The sequence below is a fragment of the Myotis davidii genome, unplaced genomic scaffold, assembly GCF_000327345.1.
Source record: "Myotis davidii unplaced genomic scaffold, ASM32734v1 scaffold571, whole genome shotgun sequence".
NCBI lineage: Eukaryota > Metazoa > Chordata > Mammalia > Chiroptera > Vespertilionidae > Myotis > Myotis davidii.
Window position 1 is genome coordinate 1,795,275 of NW_006283136.1, and position 16,408 is coordinate 1,811,682.

A 16,408-nucleotide genomic window follows, 5' to 3' on the forward strand; every position below is an offset into this window, starting at 1 on the left:
CAACCACTCCTTTTTTCTTTTGTTTTTTGTCTTTTTTTAAATTCTGAGCCAGCTTTAGCTCTGAGGCTTGGCTCCAGCTCTGAGGCCTCCGCTGCTGAAAGTAGGTTTCTGGTTTGTTTCGATTCTATAATCGAAACTCTGTATCAACTCCAGCTCTGAGATCCCAGCCGGCTGGTTACTGGTGTTTTGTTTAGCTTCTATTTTTATTACAATGTTCAAACTGCAGGCTCAGAGGCCGGCAAGGCAGGCGGGGAACGTTGGAGTCCTCCGTCACTGAAGCAAGCAAGCCTCATGTTCAGTTTAAGCTGCCTGGCTGCCGGCCGCCATCTTGGCCGGAAGTTAATTTGCATATCTCGCTGATTAGCCAATGGGAAGGGTGGCGGTCGTATGCCAATTACCATGTTTCTCTGTTATTAGATAGGATTATAGACTTCATGCTGTTCATTACATACCCAAGACTTTTTTATATCTGGAAGTTTGTACTTTCTGGTACATTTCACCCACCTTCACCAAAATGGTAAATTTTATGTTATGTATATTTTATCACAATTAAAAAAAACAACAACATCTCAGAAGCCCCACAGTAGACCTCACATTTCATAGGCCAGAATTCTGCCACCTGCCCATTAACAAACCAATAGAAATAGCAACAATAATAAAATTAATATGATTGGCTTGGTCTAGTTAAGATTCACTCCCCTGTGACTGGGGAGGCCCAGGCTTTCCTGAAGCACATGGCTTCCCAGTACTTGAACAAAACTTGGGTTCTGTTAATGAGATAAAAGTAGATGGGGTTGGGGGGGGGGATGGCTACTTGGTAGGAAATGAGACCCTAGCAAGGTTATTCCCACTGAGGCAAGGAGGGACTTGATTCCCAAAGTTTTCTAAAGATTTATGTGAAGCTTACTGACTCTAACCCCCAGGAGTCCAGGGGGGGAATTAGAATGTTTCTCATATCTATCACTTGCCTTCCCACTCTTTGTAATGTACTCCCTCATCACCTCATATCTGACTGTACAGCAGTGTTCTGAGGGACTTGTCTACCTCTGGTTTTATTTCCACTTAGATCTGTCCTAAACACCATTAATTAACTTTACAGAACCTACATCTTACCTATATGTCCTGACTGGGAAACTTCCTACCAGGCTATCTAGAACCATTCATTCTTTTGTAATCCTTGATATTTTGTCTCCTTACTAGTATGCTCCTTATGACAAGGGTTTTGCCTTGCTCATCATTGTATTCTCAATACCAGGAATAGTGCTGATCATTCCTAGGTTTTATCCATTCAATTGGTATTTATGGTGAATAAATATTGAACAAGTAAAGAAATTATTCAAGAAATAAATAAATCCAACCCCTTGATTTATCAATTTAAATGCTGTTTTTCTTTTTCTTACATGAATCTTATGCTGAAGACATACCCACACAATTTTCCCTAACCATTATTTACCTTGCCACCTCTATAATTTTGCCCACACAATTATTCCAGTTTGTTACACCTTTCTCTTTACTTTCTGATAACTAGAGACTTACTTTTCCTTTAAGGCAAAGCCCAAATCCTACTTTCAATGTGAGCGTTTCTGAATTACACAAGGCTTCAGTGACCTGCTCTCATCTATTATTTTCATGGTCTGTACCTATTTAGCACACATTTTATACATATTTTCTTTTTAAAATTTTTTTATTGATTTCAGAAAGGAAGGGAGAGAGAGATAGAAACATCAATGATGAGAGAAAATCATTGACCAGCTGCCTCCTGCACACCCCATACTGGGGACTGAGCCCACAACCCAGGCATGTGCCCTGACCAGGAATCGAGCCCTGACCTCCTTGTTCATCCTAACTGGGAATCAAACAGCAACCTGTGTGCACAGGAGGACACTCAACCAACTGAGCCACACCAGCCAGGGCCACATTTTTAAAGTAAAGTCCTAACCTAATACTAGAAGCTCTCAATAAATGGTCTGGGGCTTTCTTTAACCCTAATTTAGGTGATAATTGAATAATGTTAAAATTTGAGTTATATTTCCATCAAACTTAATCCTAGTATATGTCTACCTTTGTGTATCCATATATACATTTACCAGAACATACTTACTAGAACCACAATTACATCTGTTTTTTGTGCTTTGTTGATGTACTACAGCTCATTTTTCAGAGGCAAACATCATAGTGAATTCCAAGACACCTGCGTCCACACGATCATTTCTTTGAAACTATATTTGGATGTACAAGCTATTAAAAGCTTCTTGTACTGAGTGACCTTTCAGGCAGAATTCAGATCTAATACGCTGGTGGTGCCTGTTGCTGAGTGGAAGACAGCAGGAAATCCTGGATTCAAACCTCTATTGGGTTTTTGTTTTGCTTTTGTTTCCTTTCATTTTGCCTTAAGAAGATGAACAATGAAACCGCAACCCTGATATCCTTGAAAGAGACGATGAAAAGGTCGCTAAGGGCTACAGGGAGGGAGCAAGTATAGGCCTTCTTTACTGGGAAGGTGGGTTAAAGAAGTATAAGGATTAAAAATAGGCAAAGAACTATAGACATGCCAATTAGACTTCTATGTCTGTTAAAGTGGTTTAAGTCTTCCAGGTTAAAAGAAATATGTAAGTTAATAATAAAGAAAAATGTACTCCCAGGTACAAGAATTCCATTAAATTAGTGCAGGTGCTATATGGTAGGTAAAAAATAAATGAAATGTGGTTTCTGCTCTGATGGTACAGCCTGTAGGGATAACAAGAGTATTCAAAAATACTTAAAATTTACTGTGATTGGCCATATAATGGTCATGTTCTGAAAGGCTATAAAGAGAGGATCAATTAATTTTGTCTTTTATTCTAGGAAAAGGAATTCTTCATAGAGAACATTTAAGCTAGATCTTAAAGTGTGAGTAAGAGTTTATAAGAAAAATATGGAAGGGAACTCTAGACTGGAGAAGCCGTATATGTAAGCCATATAAGCTTGGAATCGCATACCGTATTCAGTCAGTAGCTAGATGTCTCAATGATTGGTGGCTAGGCTGTGAGAGGAGTGGCAAAAATGGGAGCACAGGGTAAAGGACTTTATGTTTCCTCCTGAGGAGATACAGCTTGGATCTAACAGTATCACTGGGCAAGTCACGGTGGCATAAAAAGTTGAAGGACTTCTCCTCCCCTTACTCCAACCCCCTATAAAACCTCTCTCCACACAGAGTTTGCTCTCTCTCTGCCACCTGCTGCTGTGCCAGTAAGCGGGGGCAGGGGAGCCAAACCTAGGTTTGAAATAAATGACTCTTTGCTTTTGAAAAAAAAAAAAAGTTGAAGGACATGATCGGAAGTGTGTTTCAGGAGCATATTTCGGGAGGATGGATTGGATGTTGCAGAAATTGATAGCAGGGATCCAGCTAGGCTGATTACAGGTCTCTCTTCCTCTCCCTCACTTCCCCCTCTCTAAAAAAAAAAGTACAAGAAAAAGACTCTGAACCCCTCCCTCCAAGAGCGTACAATTTTGTTTATGAAAAACTAACTCAAAATAAAGCAGTAGGTGGCAGTGACAGGTGATAGAGGTAGTCCTTGTGAGAATAAAGTATGCAGGGAGGAGATCTTCAGGTAGACAGTCTGGGGATTCAAGCAGGCAGTGGACTTTGAGCTTATCCTTAAAGGAAGGATAGGATTCAAACAGAATCGGGTAGAGAAAGCAGTCTTATTAAATACTGGTTCCAGCACTAGCTAACTATATGACATTAGGTCTCAATCTTTTTAAAAAATATATTTTCATTGATTTCAGAGAAGAAGGAGAGGGAGAAAGAGCTAGAAACATCAATGATGAGAGAGAATCATCGATCAGCTGCCTCCTGCACACCCCCCACTGGGGATTGAGCCTGCAACCCGAGCATGTGCCCTGACTGGGAATCCAACTGTGACTGCCTGGCTCAGAGGTCGACATTCAACTACTGAGCCACACTGGCCAGGGAGGTCTCAATCTTTTTGATATTTAATATCTTTATCTGTAAAATAGTAGAAATGACTATTTCACTTCTTATGGTGGTTGTGAGACTCAAAGTAATGCTTGTATAAAATACTATTTTTTTCTTTTTTAAAAAAAGATATGTTTGTATTGATTTTAGAGAGAGAAGAATGGAGAGAGAGAAACATTGATTGGCTGCTCCTACTGCCCATCACCAGGTATTGAGCCCCCAACCAAGGCATGTGCCCTGATCGGGAATTGAACCAGCGACCCTATGGTGCATGGGACAAGGCTCAACCAACTGAGCTACTCCAGCCAAGGGCTGTATAAAATACTTTTAATATATATATATATATATTATTGATTTTTTTACAGAGAGGAAGGGAGAGAGATAGAGAGAGAAACATGGATCAGCTGCCTCCTACACACCCCCTACTGGGGATGTGCCCGCAACCAAGGTACATGCCTTTGACCAGAATCGAACCTGGGACTCTTCAGTCCACAGGCCGACGCTCTAGCCACTGAGCCAAACTGGTCAGGGCTATAAAATACTTTTTAAAGTCTAAAGTACAATACAAAGATAAAACAGGACAAATGAACTCAAGTAGACAATTCAAAAGTTTGGCAATATAAGGAATGCAAGAACTAGGATGATGGATAGAGAGAATGGCAAATAGCTACCCAACTTGGGTAGTGGTTGTAAATAATACATTCTCATCTTAGGCAACACCTTAATTTTGTTCCCTGACTTGAACCAACCCCCTGATTCTTTTACCCTATAGAGTAGACCACAAACTCCAAGCTTTAGAAGCACAGTTTAAAGAACTGGACTTGACCAAGGATAATCTGACACAGAAATTTGAACATCATAGCAAAATGCTGGCAAGCCAGGCAGCCCAAGATGAGCTGTGGACAGCAGTTCTGGCACTCAAGTGAGTATTCAGTGAGAAATCAAGTGGAATTTTGTGGCATTGTGAGAATGGCACGGTCATTCTAAAACTGAATTTCTTAATGTGGTTCCAGCAATGGATTGTGAAGAAACCACATATTCATAGGTTCATTTATTCCAAAAATATTAATTTGAGTACCTGTTTATATGCCAGGCACTGCAGTACTCATCAACAGTTTCTTGCTTGCCAAAATCTTACTAACACAGAGATGGATAATATATCTCCTCTGCCATTGAGAAACTTATAGTATGGGTGGCTGGAGAACTTAGGTATCCAGTTTAGCACAGGTCTGATTTCTAAAGTGTTTTCTAAAATACAACAGCTGGTTCTCCTAGTGGGTTTGCACTTCTTGGAGCTATCCTAATAGAACTTATTTATATTTGAACACAAAGTATTCTTCTGCTTTAGAAGCTCTCCCTTCTTTGTAGGTTCACTTCAATGGAATTAAATATTATATACAGCTATGTCGTGGAAGTACTCATCTACTTGCACACTCATGTGCTTGAGAAGCTGCCAGACCTGGTGAGAAGTCTTCCTACCTTAGCCTCCGTCCTTAGAAGAAAACTCAATAACAAGCGCATTAGAGTCGCATGGGAATCTGTCCTGGAGGAGTGTGGGCTGCAAGAAAGAGATACCACAGCACTTTGTACCTTCTTTATTGCGCATGGTAACAAGGCAGAACACTACAGTGCCAAAGTGAGACAGATGTACATCAGGGATGTCACTTTTATGATCACCAACATGGTAAAGAACCAGGCTCTGCAGAATGCTTTGCTGATGGCTGTCCAGCTCATTGAGAAGGGGAAAGCAGTGACAGCCCCTGAAGAGAAAAAGTCATCCCTAAAAGAGTTGATGCCAATTGTCAAAAACTAACCTGTTCCCTTATGACATAGCAATTCCACTTCCAGTAATTCATCTTGTAAATGGGAAAAAAATATGTATATACAATTTTGCTATGGACTTACGGTATTTTTATTATAGCAAAAGTTGGGAGAGTATTAGAGAAATTATGATAAATTGATACAATGGATATTTCTGTATAGTGATATAAAAGAATGAAGAAGCTCTTTGGGTTTGGTTCAATAGATAGAGCGTCTGCCTGTGGACTGAAGGGTCCCAGGTTTGATTCCAGCCAAGGGCACATGCCTAGGTTGTGGGCTCGATCCCCAGTAGGGGGCGTGCAGGAGATAGCCAATCAGTGATTCTCATCATTGATGTTTCTTCCTCTCTCTCCCTCTCCCTTCCTCTCTGAAATCAATAAAAATATATTTTAAAAGTAAAAATAAAATATGTATTTCCAAAATATATTGTTAAATGGAAAAAGGGACAAACACATATGTATATATACACATACATAAGCTAATATATCCGTAAACTTTATAAACTTCTTCTGGAGAGATACATAAGAATGTGAGAACATTGCCGAAACCGGTTTGGCTCAGTGGATAGAGCGTCGGCCTGCGGACCGAAAGGTCCCAGGTTCGATTCCGGTCAATGGCATGTACCTGGGTTGCAGGCACATCTCCAGTGGGGGATGTGCAGGAAGCAGCTGATCGATGTCTCTCTCTCATCGATGTTTCTGACTTTCTATCTCTCTCCCTTTCTCTCTGTGGAAAATCAATAAAATATATTTAAAAAAAAAAAGAATGTGAGAACATTGGTTGTCTTAAGGAAGAAAACTAAGAAGCTAGCGGGTCAAAGATAGGAGGAAATCTTGTTAATGCATATATACATTTTGAATCTTGAACCATGTAAAAGTATTATCTATTAAAAGACAAAACAATAAAAATCCCTTATATTATATATTGATGTACATTTTCTCTCTAGTACAGTATCACAGTTATTTATATCAGAAAGGGAATTCACACACATTGGCCATATATCTATGACATTTATTGAACACCAAATGCCATGCGCTAGGTGCTGCAACAAAAACATTTAAAAATGTGGGTCCTGCCCTAGCCGGTTTGGCTCAGTGGATAGAGTGTAGGCCTGCGGACCAAAGGGGCCCAGGTTCAATTCCGGTCAAGAGCACATACCTTGGTTTCAAACTCCTACCCAGCCTGGGCCCTGGTCAGGGTTTGCAACCAATCGATGTGTTTCTCTCACATCCATGTTTCTCTCTATCTTTCCCTCTCTCTTCCATTCTCTATAAAAAATCAATGGAAAAATATCCTTGGGTGAGGATTAACAACAACAACAAAAAGTGTGGGTCCTGTCCTCCAGGTAAATGTTAACTGCTGATGCTTTTTTTGGGAGGTACAAATTCAGGACAGTGAGAATCCAGTAACACTCTGGAAGGATGCTAGGTAGAGAAAGATAAGTAATACAAGGTGATATGTTACCTTGCTGGCCCCTCCTTGAAAATGAGCCACAAGAGATACAGCAGGTTGCTTGGCAGATATATCTGCTCAATCTGGTCCTTCTCGAAACACATCGTTTGAAGGAACCATGCCTTGGAAAAAAGAAAATTTCTATGTTTTCAATTGGCCAAAGTTTGCTCCATGAGAGTGACACCCCATACTTCCAGGATGCATCATCTAAGCCCTCCCAGCAGTCACAGGCCAGTCAGAGCCTGCATTGTTCAGTGAAGTGTTTCACAGGAGTTCAAAAGTGGCAGGAGGAGACAGATTTCAAGAATGTCCCTCAGGCAGACCGAGGGACAAGGCCAAGGAAATCTGAAGAAGCATATAAAATGTATCCATTACAGACGATTTCTAAAAATAGAAATCAAATTGCAAGAATTAAAAAAATTATTGACTTTTAGAGGAAGGAAAAGAAAAACATTGATCTGTTATTCTACTTATTTATGCATTCATTGGTTGATTCTTATATGTGCCCTGAACAGGGTTGAACATATAACCTTGGGATATCGAGTCAATGTTCTAACCAACTGAGCTACTCAGCCAGGGCTCAAAATGCACAAATTAAATAAAACTATGACATAAACTATCACTAGGGGATATATTGATACCATAAAGGGAACCTGTCCCTGAGTGGGTCTGTCTAGGGCTGACCGGTAGTGTGTGGGTTTTTGACTTCGCGCAGGAAAATTTCACAACACAAGTTCAGATGACTATGGGAGCGTTTATTAGAGCCGGGGACAGTGAGACAAGAAAGGGCTTACTATAGAAGAAGCAACAGGAGAGCATAGGCTGGGCTGCCTTAGCTTTCTGGGAAGTCAGAGAAAAGGGGGCCTTGGGAACAGGTTCAAGGGGACTAGCCTCCAATGAGCTGCTGCTGCCCAAAGCTCCTCAGGTTGCAAGTCTCGTGGGGTCCCTTAGAGTTTAGGAGGTGCATGCCTATGGGGGAAAGTAGGGAAGAAAAGGGGAAATGGAATGATGGGGGCTGCTCTGGGTCCTTTGTGTTGTGTGTGTTTTTTTTTTTAAGATATATTTTTATTTATTTCAGAGAGGAAGGGGGAGGGAGAGAGAGAGAGAAACATCAATGATGATAGAGAATCATTGATCAGCTGCCTCCTGCACACCCACTACTGGGGATCGGGCCTGCAACCCAGGCGTGTGTCCTTGAGTGGAATTTAATCCAGGGCCCTTCAGTCCTCAGGCCGAATCTCTATCCACTGAGCCAAACCGGCTAGGGCCTTTGTCTCTCTTTTAAATTTTTTTTATTTCAGAGATGAAAGGAGAGGGAGAGAGAGATAGAAACATCAATAATGAGAGAGAATAATTGATCAACTGCCAAACTCCCCTCTCAGGATTAAGCCCGAAACTGGGGCATGTCCTGACCTAACCGTGACCTCCTAATTCATAGGTTGAGGCTTAACCACTGAGACACACTTGTCCAGCTGGGTCCTTCGTGTTGAGGCTTTCTCTCTTTCTCAAAGGTGATGGCCAGAATCTTAGGGGAGATCTCAGGGGAGGGTTTCAGTAGAATATTAATTTTCTAGGTGTGCTCCTCCAGAGCTGTGGTCTTCACTGATTGGTCAATGTCAGGGAATCACAGCCCACCTGGTTTTGCTGCTTTTTTGGGTCTGGAGCTGAAATACAACTGAGGCCTAGATGTTATTTTTATGGATCTGCTGTAAATTGCTCTACTAGTTTATTTAGCTATCTGTCTCAATTTCCCTATTCCATTTGTCCTGGCTTACTGGCCTGTCTCAATATGATTGGATGACTTCAGAGGAGGGATATCACTTTGTGATGGAGAAACGCTTCCTGGAAAAGTACATTGAGTTGATCCTTGAAGTAGGCAAACCAGAAACCGACTCATTTAGGATGAACTGAGAAAGCAATGACCTGAAAGCACAAGATGACAGCAAACAGAGAATAGCTGAATGTTTCAAAGCATAATGGAAGATTCCATGGGAAAAGTAGGTTGAAACCCTATTAGGGAGCTGGAATTCTGGGTTAATGGATTGATACAATGGACAATTAGATGGCAACAAAGGTTTCTGAACCCATATTAAAACAAGACAAGCCCCAGCTGGTTTGGCTCAGTGGATAGAGCGTCGGCCTGCGGACTGAAGGGTCCCGGGTTTGATTCCAGTCAAGGGCACATGCCTGTGTCGTGGGCTTGATCCCCAGTGTGGGGCATGCAGGAGGCAGCTGATCAATGAGTCTCTCTCATCATTAATGTTTCTCTCTCTCTTCCTCTCTGAAACCAATAAAAAATATAATTTAAAAAAGATTCATTAAAAAAAAACACCTTTTACCAAAGACCTACAGTACCTGCTTGTTTTGGCTCCCTCTGTTACAGCCTGGAACCGCACCAGGTGTTAGCCCAGACCTGGGTTCATCAACCTCAGTGCTTGAGTTCTGGCTAGGAAAGAATTCAGAGGCAAGATTCAAACATTAAGAGAACATGTTTTGGAAAATCACGGAGGTAGAAGTAATTAGTAGAAATGGGCTTAGGAACGAATTATAGAGGCAAAGGAAGGGCCTTTGAAGCTTTGAAGTGAGGAAGGTAAAGGTGACTTGCCTGAGGGGGGGGGCAGAGGCAAGATTCAAACATTAAGAGAACATGTTTTGGAAAATCACGGAGGTAGAAGTAATTAGTAGAAATGGGCTTAGGAACGAATTATAGAGGCAAAGGAAGGGCCTTTGAAGCTTAGAAGTGAGGAAGGTAAAGGTGACTTGCCTGAGGGTGGGGGTGGGGGTCGGGGTGGGAGATGATAGGGAAAGGGGCTGGCATGATCCAGGAAGGGATTGCTGGCTGGCGTGCTCCTCCTACGGGTTTTAAGGGTGGAAATCTTAGGGAGGTCCCAGGGGAGGATTTCAATAGAATATTCATCAGCTTTCCAGGTGTGTCCTTTCAAGGGCTAGGTCTCCACTGATTGATTGGTCAGTGCCAGGGCAGCAGGTTATTATTCAATGCAGCTGGTCCTAAGATCAGCCATGGTGCTGCTTCTCTGGTTTTGCTGCTTTTCTTGGTCCTGGAGCTAAAATCCAACTGAGGCCTAGATGTTATTTCTAGAGAGGAAAGGTCAGAGGGTCTAAACCGAATGACCAGTGATATGAAAGGTCAGGGAGGTCTAAACTGCATGCTAGGGAATGAGGTCCCACCCTACAATTGTCCCTTCCTAGGCACCCAGAGCTTTCCACTCTGGTGACCTACTTACTGTACCTGGCCCATCTCCTTTCTCTGCTCCTGTCTAACTGCCAACCACAGGACCAGTTGTCAGCACAAGAACTTAATGCCAAGATGTTGAACTATTTTGCCTTTGGCCTCCTAATAATTTTGATTGTTCTAGGTTGATTTAATAATAAAATACTATATTATATATGATGCACACCACTGCTGAGTCTCAGGATAGAAGCAGCCTTGCGGCCGGCAATCCTAGAAGAACCTACCTATGAAAGGCAAATCTGATAAGGGGCTGGGCTACGGAGGGGATAGTAAGTGCTTCTATAAATTATACAAGTTTGCAGATTCTCTGATCACAACCTTTCCCCAAGATCAACCTCAGAGCTGCTTTTCTAAAAACTTTGGATAGTTGACTCAGTGGATGGAGCGTTGGCCTGCGGACTGAAGGGTCCCAGGTTCGATTCCGGTCAAGGGCATGGACCTTGGTTGCAGGCACATCCCCAGTGGGGGGTGTGCAGGAGGCAGCTGATCGATGTTTCTAACTCTCTATCCCTCTCCCTTCTTCTCTGTAAAAATCAATAAACTATATTTTAAAAACTGCGGATAACAATCTAAGAGGCTTAGTTACAAATTAACAGAAACAGAAAAGTAGTTTGAAGAGTACGGGAAGAAACTTTAAAATTTGTTTGGAGGTTCCCCTTTTCTGACCACAGACGATAATGCTCCCTTTCCCCGCAGCCTCCTAGAGCAGAAAAATGCAGGGGAAATGCGGACTCCCCCAAGCGGAAGTAGGAGGGGCTAAGAGGCTGAAGCAGCGACTTCTCCCGCCTGGTGGAGCGAGATGGGCGCGCTCCAGCCCCGGAAGTCCCGCCTTGCACAGCGTTCCTGGCCTCTGCCATTGGGCGGCTCCTGGGAGGGCGGGGCCCCTTTCGGCGGGCAGTTGTGACGTCACCAGCCCTTGTCGGGTTGCTGCGGCACCACCGATGGGATGTAGCTATTTAGCTGCCTCTAGCGAGGGGAGACGCGGCCTCCGAGCGCCCCAGATGCCGGAAAGCTGGGACGCGGGGGTTCGCGCGCTGACCCCGCAGCGATGGTGAAACGGAAGTCCTCCAGCGGAGCCAGAAGTCCCCGCGGAAGCAGGGTCCTTTCCGGGACGGTGGCCCCGAGGCTGCTGCCTGGACGGCGGCGGGAGCATCCTCACCTGGTAAGCGGGAGGAGGGGACCTGTCACACGCTTGCCCCCTCGCCCGAGGGCGGGAGTCCCCCGGCTGCGCTGCGGAAGTAGTTACATTAAAACCTCTGGACGGACTCGTTCATTTATTTTCTTACCAGACGTTTGGCTTAAACAGGGACAAACACAGCCTTCAGGGTAGTGTTGCTTACCTGGCCCGCAGAGCGCCTTTGGCTTCAGGACGTGTTTGATGCTAACAGCCTGTGAATCCTGATACGCTGCTGGGCATAATATTCAAACACAAAACTGTTCGTTTCATTTCCCCTTGGTTGGGCCGGAAATACTCTTCTTTGTCTTTCGGGCGTTGATGTTGACTATGTCTTTTTAGCATATTAAAATGGCTGTACCTCAAGATGCCATCCCTTCCTTGTCGGAATGCCAGTGCGGGATCTGCATGGAAATCTTCATGGAGCCGGTGACACTGCCCTGTAACCACACGCTCTGTAATGCATGCTTCCAGTCGACTGTGGAGAAGGCGAACCTATGCTGTCCCTTCTGTCGGCGTCGGGTCTCTTCGTGGACCCGGTATCACACTCGAAGAAATTCTCTCATCAATAAGGAACTGTGGGAGGTAATTCAGAAACACTACCCAAAGGAATGCAAGCTTAGAGCCTCTGGGCAAGAATTAGAAGACACCGGTGAGTAAAACCCAGCGTGTTTGTTGACGAAAACAAAATCCTTTTAAAAATGAATAAAAAGGCCTAGCCGGTTTGGCTCAGTGGATAGAGCGTCGGTCTGTGGACTGAAGGATACCGGGTTCGATTCCGGTCAAGGGCATGTACCTTGGTTTCGGGCACATCCCCAGTAGGGAGTGTGCAGGAGGCAGCTGATCAATGTTTCTCTCTCATCGATGTTTCTAACTCTCTGTCCCTCTCCCTCTCCCTTCCTCTCTGTAAAAAATCAATGAAATATAAAAAAATATTTAAAAAAATAAAATAAATTATTGCTAATCCATTTTTTAAAGGATTAAAAAAAGAGCTAAATTATTTAGTGGGGGTAAAGTCAGAGACAAGATTTCGTTCATTGTTATAATACTCAGGCTGCTGTTCAGTTAGTGTTTGTTGGGTTAAAAATGAAAAAAAAATAAAACAAGAATTTGAGTCTTCATTCTTATGAAAAGTTGTATAAATATTCAGATGAGCAATAGTGGTAGTATAGCAACAGCAGAAATAAGGAAAAATACTATTTCTTTTACTTTCAATTACTTTCTCTAACTTACTTGCTTATACTTCTCCATCTTAATCGTGCAATGATTGATCCTAAACTAGCTTTCTTCGACCAGTTCCCTCTGGTTAAGCCGTATCTATGCAAAGTCCTCCACAGTGTGGACTCAGCAGCTATTGAGAATGACCCAAACGGAACACTTTGTAGCATCTTGATCACTTATGTGGATCAATAAGCTATGAAAATGTTTTTTTTGTCTTAAATGTGGTGTCTCTGCTCTGGTGTGCTTGCCTTTTTTCAGTCTGTGGGTTGACATTCTATCCACTGAGCCAAATCAGTTAGGGTGACATGTTCTCTTTAATTTTTTTTCCAATTACAGTTTATATTCAGTATTATTTTGTATTAGTTTCAGGTGTACAGCATAGTGTTTAGACAATCATATATTTTACAGGGTTTCCCTAATATTTCCAGTACCCACCTAGCACTATATATAGTTATTACACAATTATTGACTGTACACAATTATTGACTGTATTTCCTATGCTGTATTTTACATCCTCATTACTATTTTGTAATTACCAATATTATCAATCAACTTCTCAATTCCTTCACCTTTTTTGAGAATTCTTTGATTTAAAAAAAAATATGTTTTATTGATTTCAGAGAGAGAGGAAGAGAGAGAGTATTCGAGAGGTAGAAACATCAATGAGAGAGAAATATTAATCACCTGCCTCCTGCATGCCCCTCTACTGGGGATGGAGTCCACATCCAGGTGTGTTCCCTGATGGGAAAATCGAACCGTGACCTCCTGGTGCATAAGTCAGTGCTCAGCTACTGAACCACACCAGCCAGGCTGTACCACGCTTTTTTATCCACCTAACTATTGGAAATAACATTTCAGTGAACATAGGGATGCATATATTTTGAATTAGTGTTTTATGTTTCTTCAGAGATAAACTAGAAGTGGAATCACTGGGGCATAAGGCCATTCCTTTTTTTTTTTTTTTTTAATTTTAGAGAGAAACATGAATTCAAGAGCAAAACATCCATCGGCAGCCTGTACACACACTCCCTACCAGGGATCAAGTTTGCAACCCCGGGCATGTGCCCTGACTGGCAGCCTTTTAGTGCACAGGATGATGCCCAACTGAGCGACACTGGCCAGGGCAAGGCCCTTCCATTTTTTAATTTTTTTGAGGAGCCTCTATACTGTTTTCCATAGTGGCTGCAACAACCTGCATTCCCACTACCACTGCATGAGGGCTCCCTTTTCTTCACATCCTCACCAACACTCGTATTTGTGGATTTATTGATGAAAGCCATTCTGACAGATATGAGGTGATACCTCATTTGATTTTAATTTGCATTTCTCTGACGATTACTGACATTGAGCATCTTTCCATACGTCTGTTCCACACGTTTTTCTTAGTCCATGGTGTTCCTTGGCTTGCAGTTGCATAATCCCAATCTCTGCCTCCAAGTCACATGGCCTATCCCAGTGTGTCTCTGTCTTTACATAGTCATCTTCCTGTCTCTGCTGTCTTATGAGGACACCAATGATACTGGATTAAGGGCCCACTCTACTCCAGTATGAAGTCAACCTAATTACATCTACAACAACTGTTTCCAATTAAGGTCACATTCTTAGGTGCAGGGTGTTAGGACTTCTATATTCAACTCCTAACAGCAGTCATGCTGTGTGTATTCTTTTGTGCAAGGTTCTTTTACTCAGTGCAAAGTTCAGGATTCATCCTTAGGTTATGGGTATTGCTAGTTTATTAATTTTTTTATTTTTAAATATCATTCTGTTTGTAGTATACTTGGTTGGCTGTTCTCCAGTTGATGGCACCTCAGGTATTTTCATAAAGTTGCTATGAAGATTCTTGTACAAGTTTTTTTGTGGTCATATGTTTTCATTTTTTTCTTGTGTAGTACTTAGTGGAATGCTCAGTGATAGAGTAGATGTATGTTTGGTTGTATAAGAAGCTGTGAGATCATTTTCCAAAGTGGTTGTATTTTCTAATCCCAGCAAAATGTACAGTTGACCTTTGAACAACCTTTATTCAAGTTGACCCTTGCATAAGTGCATGGGTCCACTTATTTGCAGCTTTTTTTTAAAAAATAATACTTGTGCTGTTTCAGTCCGAGTTTGGGAGTCAGCTGATCTGGAGGGCCAATAGTATGCATTGCTCTATAGTATTTTATAGAGGGATGTAAACATCCTTTGTTTTTGGTATCCATGGGGTATCCTGGAACAAAGGGATGGAAGAATAATTTTCCACAAAATTTTACTTTTTTGTTGTTTACTGAGACCGTCTCCTAATCTCTTTGCTGTGTAGGATTACTTTCTTTGTATTCCTTTAATGGAGTCTAGAGAAAGATTTAAGTGTACATATTCATGTGGCATTTTGAACCTCTGGTTTTTCTCTTTTTTATTTATTTATTTTTTTGTTTTTTGTTTTAAGATGGAACTCCATAAAGTAGATATTGCTGTAGCTGTTAATAATTGTACATTTTATTTTAATTCTGCATTTTTATATTAATAGTTTTTTTTTTTAAAATATATCCATTGATTTCAGAAAGGAAGGGAGAAGGAAAGAGAGATAGAAACATCAATGATGAGAGAGAATCATTCATTGGCTGCCTCCTGCACATCCCCCACTGGGGATAAAGCCCGAAACCCAGGCATGTGCCCTTAGCTGGAATCGAACCTGGGACCCTTCAGTCCACAGGCCTGACGCTCTGTCCACTGAGCCAAACCAGCTAGGGCTATTAATACAGTTTTAATGGAAGACAAAGCTAGCCAAAAAAAATTTTGTGTTGCCTCTTATATTATTTTCTTTCTTAATCTGGAACAGTTGATGACTATCAGCCAGTTCACCTGTTAAGTAAACCTGGAGAATTGAGAAGAGAATATGAAGAGGAGATAAGCAAGGTAGGAATTAAATAGTTATTCTGTTTTTTGGAAAATTATCTGTTGTGTTTTCATTTTCACATTTTATATGTAGTTTTATGTGCTTATATAAATAGTATATATTGAAATGTAAATTTTAATGTACTGTACAAAGGCGCCATTTTTTATGTGTTCACAATAGTTACAAACTAGCTTTAATTTATTGGTGCTCTTATGTGATAGTTATTCCTAAGCATTCTCTTTTTCCTGAAACTTGGAGCTTAAAGGATAGAAATATTGTGGTAGATTATGGATGTTTTAGTCCATTAAGGATGCTACGACAAAAATACCATAGACTTAGCGGGCTTGAACAACAAATATTTCTTATAGTTCTGGAGGCTGGGAAATTCAAGATCCAAGGTATTTGTATTTGGTAGATCCAATCAGAGAAAAAGGAGAGAGAATCGATGCTATGATGGGGAACCAACTAGAAATTAAGCATACACTGACTGAAATAAAGAATATTATACAGACTCCCGACAGCAGACCAGAGGAGCGCAAGAATCAAGTCAATGATATGAAATCCGAGGAAGCAAAAAACACCCAACCGGAGGGGCGGAATGAAAAAAGAATCCAAAAATGCGAGGATAGTGTAAGGAGCCTCTGGGACAGCGTCAAG

The 16,408-nt window shown here is 41.8% G+C and overlaps 2 protein-coding genes across 3 annotated transcripts in view; both read left to right on the forward strand.

Annotated features, from left to right (window-relative positions):
* Positions 1 to 4,701: 4,701 nt before the first annotated feature.
* SMCO1 (single-pass membrane protein with coiled-coil domains 1) lies at positions 4,702 to 6,035 on the forward strand (the record flags this gene model as incomplete). The annotated part of the gene is made up of 2 exons (XM_006753426.2): positions 4,702 to 4,880; positions 5,327 to 6,035. Coding segments are annotated over 2 exons (624 nt in total), but the record flags the coding sequence as incomplete, so codon positions are not given.
* Positions 6,036 to 11,368: 5,333 nt separating this feature from the next.
* RNF168 (ring finger protein 168, E3 ubiquitin protein ligase) overlaps positions 11,369 to 16,408 on the forward strand; it is a 21,966-nt gene continuing 16,926 nt past the window's right edge. The window contains exons 1-3 of one of the 2 annotated variants that reach the window (XM_015562493.1): positions 11,369 to 11,646; positions 12,001 to 12,310; positions 15,695 to 15,771. In XM_015562493.1, the coding sequence (XP_015417979.1) occupies positions 11,533 to 11,646; positions 12,001 to 12,310; positions 15,695 to 15,771 (501 nt within the window). In that variant the 5' untranslated portion in view covers positions 11,369 to 11,532. The remainder of the gene's footprint in view (positions 11,647 to 12,000; positions 12,311 to 15,694; positions 15,772 to 16,408) is intronic. The other variant, XM_006753401.2, reaches the window with a different exon arrangement.